At 42.9% G+C, this 15,000-nt stretch overlaps 2 protein-coding genes and 1 long non-coding RNA gene across 4 annotated transcripts in view; 2 read left to right on the top strand and 1 right to left on the bottom strand.

The window, feature by feature from the left end:
* Positions 1-11,313, bottom strand: part of LOC135090103 (uncharacterized) — a 51,734-nt gene extending 40,421 nt beyond the window's left edge. The window contains exons 1-2 of the long non-coding RNA XR_010261757.1: positions 11,133-11,313; positions 9,152-9,726 (exon numbers count right to left, since the gene is read on the bottom strand). This is a non-coding gene — a long non-coding RNA (uncharacterized LOC135090103). The remainder of the gene's footprint in view (positions 1-9,151; positions 9,727-11,132) is intronic.
* Positions 1-15,000, top strand: part of LOC135090101 (uncharacterized) — a 220,518-nt gene that overhangs the window by 161,031 nt on the left and 44,487 nt on the right. The window contains exon 5 of one of the 2 annotated variants that reach the window (XM_063986442.1): positions 14,239-14,947. The exons of the other annotated variant lie outside the window; for it this stretch is intronic. Coding sequence (XP_063842512.1) covers positions 14,239-14,309 — 71 coding nt within the window. The 3' untranslated portion in view covers positions 14,310-14,947. Of the gene's footprint in view, positions 1-14,238; positions 14,948-15,000 lie in introns of those variants that run through there. 2 annotated transcript variants of the gene reach the window in all.
* The window catches only part of LOC135090098 (zinc finger protein 501-like), a 90,250-nt gene continuing 75,298 nt past the window's right edge, over positions 49-15,000 (top strand). The window contains exon 1 of the mRNA XM_063986431.1: positions 49-184. The gene's annotated coding sequence lies outside the window, so the exon portion shown is untranslated. The remainder of the gene's footprint in view (positions 185-15,000) is intronic.

Below are 15,000 nucleotides of genomic sequence, written 5' to 3'. Positions count from 1 at the left end.
AGCATGGAAATGAAGCATCGCGACTCACGCCACCCAGCCGCGGCCATCACAGTGCCGGCGGCTGTGTGGTGTTGTGCTGTGCTGTGCTGTGCTGTGCTGGCCACGCGTCTACTGTACTCTTCCTTCACGTAACTGTGAAACTGAAACCCTACCCGAGGCTTGTCCCCGTGAGCCAGCGTGCGTGGTGAGTAGGTAACGAGTATATGGACGTGTGTTGGTGTGTGTGGTGAGGTGTGTGGTGAGTCTCGCTTGCCATCACGTTAGTGGTGACGCCGCTGTGCCGGGAAGCCATACAGTTGCCAGACAATCATATGTAACAATTTTGTTCAATCCGCTTAACATCTTATGAGACAGTGTAGTTGTTGAAGCTCTCTACATTTTTATTAGTGAAAACGAATAGTGTTTAAATTGAATTTTTTCTAAGGCTTAGGGAAACGTAAAGGGGTGGAGGGAAAGAGGGAGGGAAGAGAGCCATGGAGGAGGTAGGAGAAACATATGTAGAAAGAAGGTAGGGACAAAAGGAAAGGAAAGGAGAGAAGTGGAAAGAAGGGGAAAGAAAGAGAGAAAAGAAAGAAGGCCAAGAGGGAGGAGAGGAGGAAAGAAGAAGGGAACAGAAGGAAAAGAAAGGAAGAGAGGAATGGAAAAAAAGGAGAAGGAAGGAATGGTAAGGAGCGAAGGAGGATCGAAGGATGACAAAAAAGAAGGGGGACAGAAGGAAAGGTAAGGAAAGAGAGGAATGAAAGAAAGAGGAAGGGAAGGTTAGGAGTGAGGGAGAATCGAAGAATGACCAAGAGAAAAGAAAGGACACGAGAGAAGGAGAACAGAGAGAGGAGAGGATGGGAGGCTGACCAAGAGAAAAGAAAGGACACTGGGGAAGGCGAGGAGAAAGAATAACGGAGCGAGTAGTGGTGATGGCGGTGATGGCAGCGGGAGGCATGGAATATGGATGTCCGCCTGCCTGTTTCCACGCCTCCCCGCCAGGCCAGGACCCACAATGCACCGCCGGCACAACTTTCCCCGACACAATTACCACAAGCGCATCCTAGAATCCTTTGCGGTCACGGCTTCTCATACATTGCAGCATCCTTCATTCCACATCACCACATCCCTCACCACCACATTCTTCACCACCACATCAATCCACGCTGCCTCATAGCCAAGTCTCCTTCCGTAAAAAGAAGAGATGCGAGGAGAGAAAAAAAAATGTCGAAAGCTGACGCAAATATCCCCATCACTGCTTTATCTGTTGCTCCATTTCTCTATCTCCCCCATTCCATCTTTTCCCCTTCCATGTCCCCTCCAGCACAACGAACACCAGCCACATATGTCATTCCTTTCCCCCGCCATCACATTCGTCATCTGCACCACATCAATTCCACCTCTTCCCCTTCCATGTCACCACCACCACCACCACCAGCACTACTGCCACCACCCCCAACAAGGAGCACCATTCATTCGTGCCCCACCCTTCCTCTATCATTGTATCCTCCATCTCTACCACATCCTTCATCACTACCACATCCTTCAGTGCAACATCCTTCACTCCACATCACCACATCCTTCACCACCACATCCGCATCACCATATCAATCCACGCTGCCTCATAACCAAGTCTCCTCCCGCAAAAAGAAGCTGTGTGAGGAGAAAAAAAAGGAGAGCTGACGTAAATGAGAACATATTCGTCAGTAAAAGAGGATAAAAAGTAATGAGTGCAGACGTGTCCCTCGTTACTCGTGTGTCTTTTGCTCGTTACCTCGTTAATCAATATCATTATCGTTACTAGTTAGTCGCGAGTTACAACTTCGGAGGGCTGCTCATAGTTGCATTGTAGTAAGGTCGTCTATCTGTCTCTGCTTCTTTATTTAGGTAGTAAGGTGTAGTAAGTACATAAGTGTATGGGTGGGTGTCATGTACGTAGCTGTGGGGATAGACATGTAGCTGGGTACGTATGTGGGTAGTGCGTGGATAGTTAGGCAAGTCGGTCAGGTGAGGGAAGGAAGGACAGATGGGCAGGAAGGTGGCTCATTACGGAGGAGTTAGTGGAGTTAGCCGAGTGAAGGTGAAGACCGTACCGGGCCCAAGTTTTGACAAGGCTAGCGCAAGTGAACAGCGAGAGAGAGAGAGAGAGAGAGAGAGAGAGAGAGAGAGAGAGAGAGAGAGAGAGAGAGAGAAAGCATTGCAACAAGATAAATGAGAGGCGAAAAAAGGATAGAACAAAATGTCAAGAAAAAAGAAAGGGAGATAGGAAAACATGAAAAAACAGTGAGAACGAAAGAAAGCACAAGAGCGAGATAGACTGACCGACCAAGCAAACAAGCAAGCAAGCGAACAAGCGAGCGTGTTACCTGCCATTAACCTCCTACCGACATGTACCCTTACCTCCCGTGAACATGTAAAGGAGCGCATGTGAAGAGTTCAGGGAGAGTGCGTTAGTGCGTGGAGGGGTGTTGGGTGCTGGATCGAATGGCGCGTCAACACTCGGGCTGCAGGGATTGGAGGAACGCTAAAGGTGTCACGAGTCAAGTGTCACCACCCACTAGTGTGCTGCGCCTGAGAGTCAGTGAAGGGAGATTAGCAGGGGTGTATCTGGAGGCCGCGTGCACTCAGGGTAATTCACGCAAGGGGTGGCGGGAAGGGGATATGAAGGTGTTGATAAAGATTTTAGGGTTAGTTAGTCATCAGGATAGGGTTAGGTGTAGGTAGGGTTCAAGTTTGATAAGATTGGATTTATAGGATATATAAAAGATAAGGGGGAAATTGGTTCTCAAATAGCCCTGGTTAAGTGGAAAAGATTCAGCAGTCGAGGTGTTTGTGCTGAGTCAGTAGAGGAATTTAAAAAGATTTGATAGATTTATGAGACGGACATGGTTGTACATATGTATGTTTAACACAAGGCCTGCCACGTGGAGGTTTCCTGATTTACTGCTTTCCTATATCCTTGCATTCATGACCGAGCCTCATGCATTTTGATCCTCTGAGGGATACGGGAGAGGAATTATGAAATAGCTGGCGCTGCGGGTGTCGGGGCCAAGTTACATCATGACAGCCAAGCACAAGTGAGCGGTGTTACGAGGTGCGCCATATTATTTGTCATGGTTGCAAATTGCGTCACAGCCAGTCTTGCTAACCATTCCGAACTGACCTGTCACGAACGCGTCATTTTCACCCGCGTGGTGACAAGACAAGCGTGGACATTTTAAGCGGCAGTGAACACGCTGCTAGAGGTGGCATCAGGTCATCGAATTAATGTATGAAGTAATGAACTGTTTGATGTGATACTGTATTGAGAGTACTTACATGTTTATTTATTGGTTTATGTATATCTATCTATTTATCTGTCTGTCTGTCTATCTGTTCATTAGCGGTGAAGGAGGATGACTAAAGAATATAAAAAAAGGGATAAAAAATTAAATAGAAATTCTTTACAATTACCATATGCGTCACAGTCTGATACGCAACACATCATACATTAAACACATCATACATTATAGATCACACGCATTACTTACACCATTCACTAAACACACAACACTCTCATAAGTTAAACATCCTCTACCCATTACCAGTCCACCATTACAAATTAAACCATAGCACAACAACAACAACAACAACAACAACAACAACAACAACAACAACAACAACAACAACATCAACAACAGTAGTAATAAAACTCCAACTTGACCTAAGAGACAGCGCTACTTCTCCCACCAATAAACTGTCGCGAGTTGAGATCCAGCTACTAACCTCTTTGGGGCACTAAATAAGCAAAGGTAAAAGGAAGGCAGATTAGGTGGGGATGGCGGGGGGTGGGGGGACGGACACGTGGCTCACCTGTGTGGAGTTTGGCCTAATTAGTGTTCAGCCCCAGATCATATTACTCAAGTTATCGGAGAAAAAATGTGCTAATCTCCGCGCTTCGTGCGATTTAACGTGTATTTTATGTCGGTTATCAAGGAAATTTGTTGGCTTGCATGGACGATAGTGAGAGAGAGAGAGAGAGAGAGAGAGAGAGAGAGAGAGAGAGAGAGAGAGAGAGAGAGAGAGAGAGAGAGAGAGAGAGAGAGAGAGAGAAAAATTTGCAATAAAAGAATAAGAGATGAAGAAAAAAAGAAAAAGAAATTACAAGAAAATAAGAAAGTGAGATATGAAGAAACAGAGAGAGAGGGAGAGAGAAGGGGGGTAATTGAAGAAAGGAAGAACTCCCTCCTCCCAAAAAAAAAGAAGTGTAAGGAAGGAGAGAAGAAAAGAAAAATGTTTCCGAATGAATCTTTTATTACTGGCCTCCATCATCATCTCCCTCACCACCACCACTATCACCACCACCGCCACCACCACAATTTCTCTCTCTCTCTCTCTCTCTCTCTCTCTCTCTCTCTCTCTCTCTCTCTCTCTCTCTCTCTCTCTCTCTCTCTCTCTGTGTGTGTGTGTGTGTGTGTGTGTGTGTGTGTGTGTGTGTATGATTGAAGAGAATGTTTAAGAAGTATTTTCGGACGGAGAGAGAGAGAGAGAGAGAGAGAGAGAGAGAGAGAGAGAGAGAGAGAGAGAGAGAGAGAGAGAGAGAGAGAGAGAGAGAGAGAGAATCCCCCCAGCTTGGTGAATATAATTTCAGTGAACCAGATTAAAACACACACAAACACGCTTTGAAACAATGGGAGAGAGAGAGAGAGAGAGAGAGAGAGAGAGAGAGAGAGAGAGAGAGAGAGAGAGAGAGAGAGAGAGAGAGAGGTCCAGGAAGGATTTACATACGATCTTGTTTGTTCGTTACCATCTTTTTAATCTATGCAATCCGTTTACAGTGCGCCGATTTTTTTTTTTTTTGAGACAAATCCCCTTCATCTCTCTCTCTCTCTCTCTCTCTCTCTCTCTCTCTCTCTCTCTCTCTCTCTCTCTCTCTCTCTCTCTCTCTCTCTCACCTGTCAGATGCAACGACACATAAGATACACGACAAATACAAACTCAGGAAACAGATTGTGAGAAGGGAGAGAGGGAGAGAATGAGAGGGAGAGGGAGAGGGATCAAGGAAGATAGACTGTATAGTGTAGGAAGAGAGGAGAGGCTTTAGTGAGAGTCTTGAAAGTGAGGGGCGTCTTAGAGTGTGTGTGTGTGTGTGTGTGTGTGTGTGTGTGTGTGTGTGTGTGTGTGTGTGTGTGTGTGTGTGTGTGTGTGTGTGTGTGTGTGTGTTGTAAGTGATTTTCTGAAGGAGGAAGAAGAGATGAGGTGAGCTGGAAGAGGAGCTGAGGTGAGATGGAGGAGGAAGAGGAGGAGGAGGAGGAGGAGGAGGAGGAGGAGGAGGAGGAGGAGGAGGAGGAGGAGGAGGAGGAGCATGTCGACCAGGTGAGGCTGCGGGAGGAAGAGGAAGATACAGAGGGGAGGTGAGGTGGAAGAGGAAGGCCAGCTGGCAATGTAGGTGGAGGAGGAGGAGAAGGAGGAGGAGGAAGAAGAAGAGGAGGAGGCGGAAGAAGAGGATGGGAGAGAGGATTATATGTGAAGATAAGCTCAGGTGTTGCTAGCCGAGAGAGAGAGAGAGAGAGAGAGAGAGAGAGAGAGAGAGAGAGAGAGAGAGAGAGAGAGAGAGAGAGAGAGAGAGAGAGAGAGGGGATGTGCAAGGAATGAGGAAGAACGTAAATAAAAAAACAAGATTACGAGAAATGAGAGAGAGAGAGAGAGAGAGAGAGAGAGAGAGAGAGAGAGAGAGAGAGAGAGAGAGAGAGAGAGAGAGAGAGAGAGAGAGAGAGTCCTTTAACATCATCCATTGCAGTGTTGCATTGATAGATTAGTTCACGGAAAAAAAAGTGATGAAATTAAAGTAAATTTAAGTTAATTAAATGCTGACTAATGTATTTTGGCGACAGAAGCAGAAAAGTATGAATAGAATATTGGATTAGTCTCTCTCTCTCTCTCTCTCTCTCTCTCTCTCTCTCTCTCTCTCTCTCTCTCTCTCTCTCTCTCTCTCTCTCTCTCTCTCTATGTATGCCTGGGTCTGTATTTATGTATACGTATCTCTTTGATTGTCTATCTATCTGTCTATTTACATGTCTGTCTATCTATCTATCTATTTATCTATCTATCTGTCTATCTATCTATATATCTATCTATCTATCTATCTATCTATCTATCTGTCTGTTTATCTGTCTGTAGCTGTCTTTGTCTGCCTATCTTGCTGTCTGTCTATCTTTCCATCTGTCTGTCTGTCATCATGAACAAAAATAACAACAACAACAACAACAACAACAAAAACGAAAATGCCAAACACTGAAGACCAGAACGAATAAAGAAATAACGAGGTACATATTTCTCTCTCTCTCTCTCTCTCTCTCTCTCTCTCTCTCTCTCTCTCTCTCTCTCTCTCTCTCTCTCTCTCTCTCTCTCTCTCTGGCCTTGTAAGTAAAAGTGTTTCTTGAGAAGTGGTGCGCAGGAGTGTTGATTTTTTGGAGTGGTGTCAGGTGAGAGAGAGAGAGAGAGAGAGAGAGAGAGAGAGAGAGAGAGAGAGAGAGAGAGAGAGAGAGAGAGAGAGAGAGAGAGAGAGAGAGAGAGAGAAGGTGGGTCCATGTATCTCGTTATTTCTTTATTCGTTTCTCGTTCTGAGTTTTGAATTTTCTTGTTTACTTTTCTTCGTTGCTTTTCTTTGCTTTTGTTATGTACCTTTCCTTCTTTCTTCCTTCTTTTATCCTCCTTCATTTATCCGTTTATTCATTCTTTTACTTACTCATCAATTTATTTATATCTTTTTAAGTATTCGTTTTTTTTTATTATTATTATTTGCGCTTTGATTGAAATGTTTGTTTATTTTCTTTTTGCTTATTCACAAAGTTCTTATAATATGATTTATTTATTTACTTAATTATTGCTTCAATTGCATCTACATATATATTAATGTACAGATAAGACACACACACACACACACACACACACACACACACACACACACACACACACACACACAGAGAGAGAGAGAGAGAGAGAGAGAGAGAGAGAGAGAGAGAGAGAGAGAGAGAGAGAGAGAGGAGGCTGTTTTCAATTCCTCACACACGTTGCGAGTGTTTCCCTTTCAGTAAGAAGTGTTAAAGAAGAAAATGAAAAATTATAAAGTTATTCTTCATACCCCGATCTTTGAAGCACACACACACACACACACACACACACACACACACACACACACACACACACACACACACACACACACACACACACGTGCAGCTTTGAATTTGGAGTGACTTTTTCATCTCTTGCTTTCTTTTCATCTCATTAGTCTTATTCATATTATTTATCTGATTTTCTGCTTCTTCCTGTTATTTTCCTAATTTTCTTTTTCCCTTGCACGTTTTTTTCACTCCATTACTCTCTTACTTCTTTCATTCATTTTTTTTAGCTGATTTACTTCTATCTTTTTATTTTCTTTATTTCCCTCATTTTCTTACTTTTTTTCCAATCCCATAATATTTCTCTCTTGGTTGCATGCCTTCCTTTTCTTCCCCTTTTTTCTCTTATTTACTTTTACATGTATTTAATCAGTCAGTCTAATTCATCTCTCTCTCTCTCTCTCTCTCTCTCTCTCTCTCTCTCTCTCTCTCTCTCTCTCTCTCTCTCTCTCTCTCTCTCTCTCTCTCTCTCTCCATTTTCAGTTTTTATATTTTTGCATCCTCCCTCCCTTCCTCCTTCCTTCTCTCCCTCCCTCCCTCCCTCCTGTACCTGCCTCATGTCACCACTCTATCTCCTTCACTGGCACACTTCTTCCACCCTCTCTCCCTTCTTAATTTTTTTCCTCCTCCCTTCCTTCTCCCTTCTCTGTCTTCTTTCTTCATACCCTCTGTTTTTCTTTCCCTCTCATCCTGTCTGTTTTTCTTCCTCGCTACTTTCTCTCCTTACTTCTTTACCGTTTACTCTTTCTTCTCCCCTTTCGTTTTCCTTCCTCTTTTTTTTTTTACTTTTTTCCTTATCTCTGCCCTTCCTCTCTTCCTCTTTTCTTTCTTTCGTCTTGCTATCTTATACTTCCCTCCCTTTCTTCCTCTCTTGCTCCTTCTTCTCTTCCACTCTCTTTTCTTCGTTCTTCTCTTCTGTCCAATCTCTCTCTCTCTCTCTCTCTCTCTCTCTCTCTCTCTCTCTCTCTCTCTCTCTCTCTCTCTCTCTCTCTCTCTCTCTCTCTCTCTCTCTCTCTCTCTCTCATCTTCTTTCTTCCCTTCTGTCCTCTCACTGTCTTTCCCCTCCCTCGCTCCATCACTTTCCTCTCTTCTCTCCCTTTCTCTTCCCGTCTTTGTTTCCTCCCTTATTCCATTCCTTCGTTTTTGTTCTTCTTTCGTATCCCTCCCGTTCTCCTGATCATCCTCCTTCCATCCTTTCCCTCTTTCATTTTCCATTCCTCTATTTTTTTCTTTCTCGCTTCTCTATCTTCCTTTCCCTTCCTTCTTTCAATTTCTGTCTCCTTCCTCCTTTGTCTCTTTCTTTTTCCATGTGCTCTCTCTCCCTCGTTCCATCTCTACTTCTTTCCTCGTAATATTCTCCCTCCTTCCCTTGAGTCCTTCTCTTCCTCTGGATCTCCTTCCTTCCCTCTCTTCCTTCCTCCTGCCTGCCTCCCTCCTTTGGACAAGTTTCTCCTCCCAAGGGGGTGGGGGAAGTCAGACTGACCCATCCACTTCCGCCTCCCTTAACATAACCCCTCTCTCTCTCTCTCTCTCTCTCTCTCTCTCTCTCTCTCTCTCTCTCTCTCTCTCTCTCTCTCTCTCTCTCTCTCTCTCTATATATATATATATATATATATATATATATATATATATATATATATATATATATATATATATATATATATATATATATATATATATATATATATATATATATATATATATATATATATATATATATCAGGCAGCATATGCTAAATTTCCGAGACTGATATATTTCTGCCATAATGATAGTAATAATGATAATAATAATAATAATAGTAATGATAATAATAATAATAATAATAATAATAATAATAATAATAATAATAATAATGAATACTCGTAATAAATATGAAGCTGTGTGTGTGTGTGTGTGTGTGTGTGTGTGTGTGTGTGTGTGTGTGTGTGTGTGTGTGCGCGCGCGTGTAGGTGTGGGTGTGGGCGTCACAGATTGGCCAACACACCTGCCCGGAGTCACTTATTCCCTGTACCTGTTGAATGTGTGGGTGACGATGGTGGTGGTGGTGGTGGTGGTGGTGGTCTGAGCTCAGCACCTTCCTGCTAACAGAGGCGGGCGTGGCTTCCTCTTATTCTTCTTGCTTGTTTATATGTCAAAGTCTGTTTTCCTCTTGCTTGCTTTCTTCTTTTTTACGACTGTTTCCTGTGTTTGTGTATCGTAATTTTTTTTTTACTGTTGTGTTCTTTCCTATTGTGTTTTCTTGTTCTCTTTTATATCATCAACTTTTCACTTTTTTCTTTTCTTTTGTTAATCTGTTCTGTGATGGTCCTTGAATGTGTGTGTGTGTGTGTGTGTGTGTGTCTTTCTTTTACTTATTTCCTTTATATAATTCACTTTGTCTCTTGTTTGTTTGTTTGTTTTTTCCTCATATTTTTTTTCTGTATTCTTTGTACACGCTTTGTTCTTGTCGAGATCGAAAAATATAAATATATATCACTTTCGGTCACTTTTTGGCACCGTGTTCCTTTCTTTCTTTGTTTGTTAGTTTTTTTTCTGTTATTGCTACTTCTTATTTACCTTGCTTATCAATTTACTGTTTATTTGTTCCTGTAGATTAAAAATTCACAAATTATTTCTCATTTCATTCTTTTATTTCGTTTTCTTTTGCTTATTTTTACGTGAGATATTAAAATCTTTCTTCCTTCTCTATTTTCTCTTTTCATTCTTCTCTTTTTAGTGGCTCTTTATGGCACACACCATCTTTGCTTCTGAATTTATGGTGCTGTGTTTGGTGCGCTTAATCGATCTATCGGTATGGCTGTGAGTGATGGTGATGACGCTGGGGGTGGTGATGGTGGTGGTGATGGGGATGATAGTGAGCTGCATTTGAGGTGTTTTACAGGGGGATATAATGTGATGCTGCAAGGTGATGAAAGTGATGGTGGTGTTGATTGTAGTCGGTCCGATGGTGTTACTGGTGGTGAATATGACATGATGGTGGTAATCCTTGTGGTTGTGTTGGTGAGAAGTGGTGATGCATGTGGTGTTAGATTTAACGGTGATTCTTGCTGTGCTTGGATAAGTGTGATAGTGATGGTGGTGCCTGAACGAATGGTGATGAATAAATAACGTTATAGTGATGATAGTTATCGCGTAAGTGTGGTGGTAATGGTGGTTTGATGGTGATCATTGCGGTGCTTGAATGTATGGTGATGATGGTGATGATCGTGTCTCTGCAGTGGTGTTGTGGCAGTTACTCATTGATGTGGTAAAGATGGCGTTGATGATGGTGAAGGGAGAGGAAGGGGATGATGGATGAGGCTGGAAATTAATGCAATAGTAATATGATGGTGATTGTGTTTTGTGGTGATGGTGGTGATGAGGAAACTGCAAGTGAGTATAGTGACATAAAAATGAGGACTAGGAGACTATACCTGTGTGATGGTGATGATGGTGAAGATGTGCTGCTGATATTGTGTAAGTAATGGTGTGGTGATGGTGATTAGAATATACAGGGACGGTATGATGGTGATAGTGATGGTGACGAATGGATGCAAGGGTAATATAGTGATAGTGATGTTATGAATGTGATGGTGATGAAGATGATAGTGATGCAACTACGAAGTCATGAGGATAGTGACGATGTGATTAGGTAGTGATGGTGACAAGAACGATATAATTACGTGATGATAGTGACGATGCAGAACTGGTATGGTGATGATAGTGACAATAGAACTAATACGTGATGCAGCTACGTGGGGATGGTAACGGTGATAGTGACGAGGAAACGCGGACATGGCAACGATGATGATGATGATGATGATGATGATGATGATGATGATGACAGTGCAGCGGCGAGATTGTGAAAATGACAGCAAAAACATGCAAAAAATATAAAATAAAGACTAACAATTCAACGTAATGATGAAGACGTAACGTAAAATAGTAAGAATGATGACAACCGCTGAGTGATGATGATGTTAACAATGACAATGATGACACTGGAAATACACCTGTGATATGATGACAGTCCAACATGAAGGTGCAAGGGTGAAGGTGACACGTGGCTGCGGTGGTAGCGTCAGGAGAGAGCAACGCCTCGCCACTCAGTACAGCGCGTGGTGCAGTGTGTGGCTGGAGCGCGCACTCCACACCCTCACTGAACAGCGGCCCGCACACGACTGAGGCGCCCCAACCCAGCCCAGCTCAGCCCTCGCCCTCCTCCACCAGGCCTGCCCAACGCCCCACCATACATCCAACTACCCCTCCTAGCCTCTCTCTCTCTCTCTCTCTCTCTCTCTCTCTCTCTCTCTCTCTCTCTCTCTCTCTCTCTCTCTCCTTTCCCTTTATTTTTTTCCCTTTTCGTTTTTTTGTTTTGTTACATTGTTCTTTTTTTTGCTTCTCATTCCTTGCGTTTCTCTCTCTCTCTCTCTCTCTCTCTCTCTCTCTCTCTCTCTCTCTCTCTCTCTCTCTCTCTCTCTCTCTCTCTCTCTCTCTCTCTCTCTCTTCTTCCCCTTTATTTTTTCTTTCCCTTTTCGTTTTTTGTTTGTTTTGTTACATTGTTCTTTTTTTTGCTTCTCATTCCTTGCGTTTCTCTCTCTCTCTCTCTCTCTCTCTCTCTCTCTCTCTCTCTCTCTCTCTCTCTCTCTCTCTCTCTCTCTCTCTCTCTCTCTCTCTCTCTCTCTCTCTCTCTCTCTCATCCTCTAGTTTCTCCTAATTTTTCAACACCACCCTATTATTTCACTTACTCTCCCTCATCACATCAAAATATTTTCCAATTTTCTCCTCGTTATGAAATAATCCTCTCAATTATATAAGTCGCCGGTGGAAGGTGAAATTGAATACCTGGAGCAGTTGAGGTCCCTTTAAAAGTACGAGGATGAGGGCTGGCAGAGAAAGAACACGAGTATAAATATTCACGGGAAAAGAGGATTATTAAAATGATCCAGATACAATAGAATAAAATTTAGTGATGGTCTCTTTTGGCGTTGTGTTCTCCGTGTTATGGTGTCCTTTGTTCGCTCGTGTCCAGGAATTCAGTAATATTTTGTACTTGAACGTTTTCCTTCGAAGTCCACTAGGAGAATCCTCAGGGTCAGTTATCAGGATAGGTAAAAAATAATGGGTTTCATCTCGATTAGGTTAAATTTAAAAGGGAGACAGGAAGGAACTGTTTCCCAAATAGTGGATAAACGGAATAGACTCAGTAATTAAATTGTTATCGTTGAGTCATTAGGGAGCTTGTAGAGAAGATCAGACATATTTATGGATTTGGGTGATAGTGGAATTATGTAGGTAGATATGTTACATGAGAGGACCGCCACGTGTAGATCTGATGACTTCTTGCAGCTTTCCCTGTTTCTTTATGTTCTTAAAGTCTGAGAAACCAAGGAGCTGGTACATTCTCGAGAGATCAGAGGACTTTTGATTAAGAGAAAACAGTAAACACGGAAACCAAATGCAGAATGTTACTCGACTTTCTCTTTTATCTGTATTCTGCGTAAGTGTGATGCCGGATTGGGGGGCCGCTCATTCTCCTCCACTCCTCTTCTTCGTCAGGTGATGATGGAAATTTACTGGTGCGCTGTTAATTTGCTTCTTGAAGTTTCTGTGTGTGAGTGCCGAGTGAGGCGAGACTGGGGAGGAAGAGAAGAGGAGAGATTGTTTATGGCTGCAGTGAAAGAGAATATGCTTGTAATGAGTGACTGGGAAAGGCGCAGAAGACATGCATTGACGGCTGATCAGCTGTGGCGACCTTTAACTGGAGCAGCCGGAAGAAGTGTTGCCTGAGACCTGTTATGGGGTGAATAAGCAATACCCGGCAGTCTTCTCACGGCAGCATGGATCTGGTCAGCCACGGCGCGAGGTGACGCCTGGTGTGTATATTGCTGGCTTTGTGAGGTGCCTCCGCAAGAGCAGCCACTAAGCTCCAGCTGTTGCTAATATTATGACCGCTGCATATATCTCTGTTTTGTGGACTTCATGTGGTCGTGGTTGTCTCGGTGTTTTCCTCTCTTGTTTTTTGTCTTTTTTTCTCCGAGAGAAGCATCAAGACAACTTTAGAACTAAATTGACAACTTTATGTGATTCCTCTTTTGATTTTTGGGAGAGGCGGGGTTGAGTGGGCTTTTTTTTCTCACACACACACACACACACACACACACACACACACACACACACACACACACACACACACACACACACACACACACACACACACACACACACACACACATCAGCGAAAGAAGTTAAAATTAGAATCATAAGGAGAACGAGGGCGCAATAGTTGGACTGGATTTAAAAGCACAATAACCAGTAGTAACCTTCCCGTGCATTACATCTCGTGCCAGTTGCAGCACTCCCTCCCCGCGACACGTTAGACCGCGCGACTCACTTTGCACAACTTTCATCATAATATTTAAGGATTCCGATAGATTTCACAAAGCCGATTACTTGACTTACAGCGTCACGAGAGCCACAGTAACACTTCCAACAAGAGACTGAGCCGATTACAGCGATCCTCCGTAACAAACACACACATCCACACACACACACACACACACCCGTAGGAGAGAAAAATAACAAATCGTGTTTCGTGTTCTCGCTCGCTCGCCGGGGCAAGCTGCCGCGGAGGGATTAACTGTGAAATCCGATCACTTCATTTAAAAGTCATTTAGGAAAACATGTGAAGGTATTTGACGTGATGAGGTTGCTCGCGCCTCGTGGATTGGAGGGAATTAAAAGGACCTGGACAAGTGTTTACCTCCCTACGGCTTGCTTCGAATCCCGGACTGGAGAAAAACACTTTTGGCTTAGAATATAAGGTTTTCACTGTGATATCCACAAGATGGCAGGACTAAAGAAACTGAAAGACCTTTATAAGCTCCTACAGGAAAGAAAAGGCGATTAGTAGAAAAGTTTTCAATGTCAAGCCTACAAAGTGAATAGATGTGACTGTAGAGGAAAGAAAAATAATAAGAAAATGTCAAATACCAATGAAAGAGTTCAGAACATAAGAAAACAAGGGAATCCGCTAGAAACCAGTAGGCCTACACGTGGCAGTCCCTCTGTATGGATTACACCTATCCATAAATTAATATCCTGTCTTCCACGCTTCAGAGCCCCCTGCAAACACGCCCCCAAGCCAGAGTGATGTAGAACCCGCCTTGCCACTCCCTTCCTTGACTTAGAGAGATGGCTTTTGTTATGAGGTGGAATCCTGTACTGTAGCCTGTTGATAGTGATGCTGATGATGATAATGTATTGTAGCCTGTTGATGGTGATGATGGTGATGGTAGAGATGATGATAATGTACTGTAGCCTGTTAATGGTGGTGATGGTGATGGTTAATGTACTGTAGTCTGTTGATGGTGGTGATGGTGATGATAATTAGTGATCTATCATATCTTAATTGCCTCTGGTCTTCTGTAATCTTTTGGTTCAGCTCTTTTAAAAGGACCAACAACTTCAGTGGACCTTATGTTATTTCAGAGCACCCCTTACGTAAAAGATCATGAAGGAATAAAATACAAGACGCTCTTCCTTTGTTATAAACGTAATGGGGTGGGGAGAAACCTTCGCCTGTACTATCCCACGTCTCGTACTGGTGTTAGGTAGTGTAGGTTATCGCTAATAGATCAAATAGTCACGTAAGAATCAAATTGTTAACTATTATCTGTTCTACCTTAGTGGTCACTTTGAAATATCTTTAACGCTATTCAGTGCTTTGCCATTTTTTCCCATAATCCCTTAGCATTTTTCAGACATGTTTTTTTTTTGTACTATAGCATATTAATTAGTTTTGTAAAATATAAAATAGATAATGAACCTCTTAATCTTTCTTTTTCTCCACATGTCCATGCAAATTATACTACAAATTGC

This window comes from Scylla paramamosain, chromosome 34, assembly GCF_035594125.1.
Source record: "Scylla paramamosain isolate STU-SP2022 chromosome 34, ASM3559412v1, whole genome shotgun sequence".
Taxonomy (NCBI): domain Eukaryota; kingdom Metazoa; phylum Arthropoda; class Malacostraca; order Decapoda; family Portunidae; genus Scylla; species Scylla paramamosain.
This window is presented reverse-complemented; position numbering and strand designations above follow the sequence as displayed.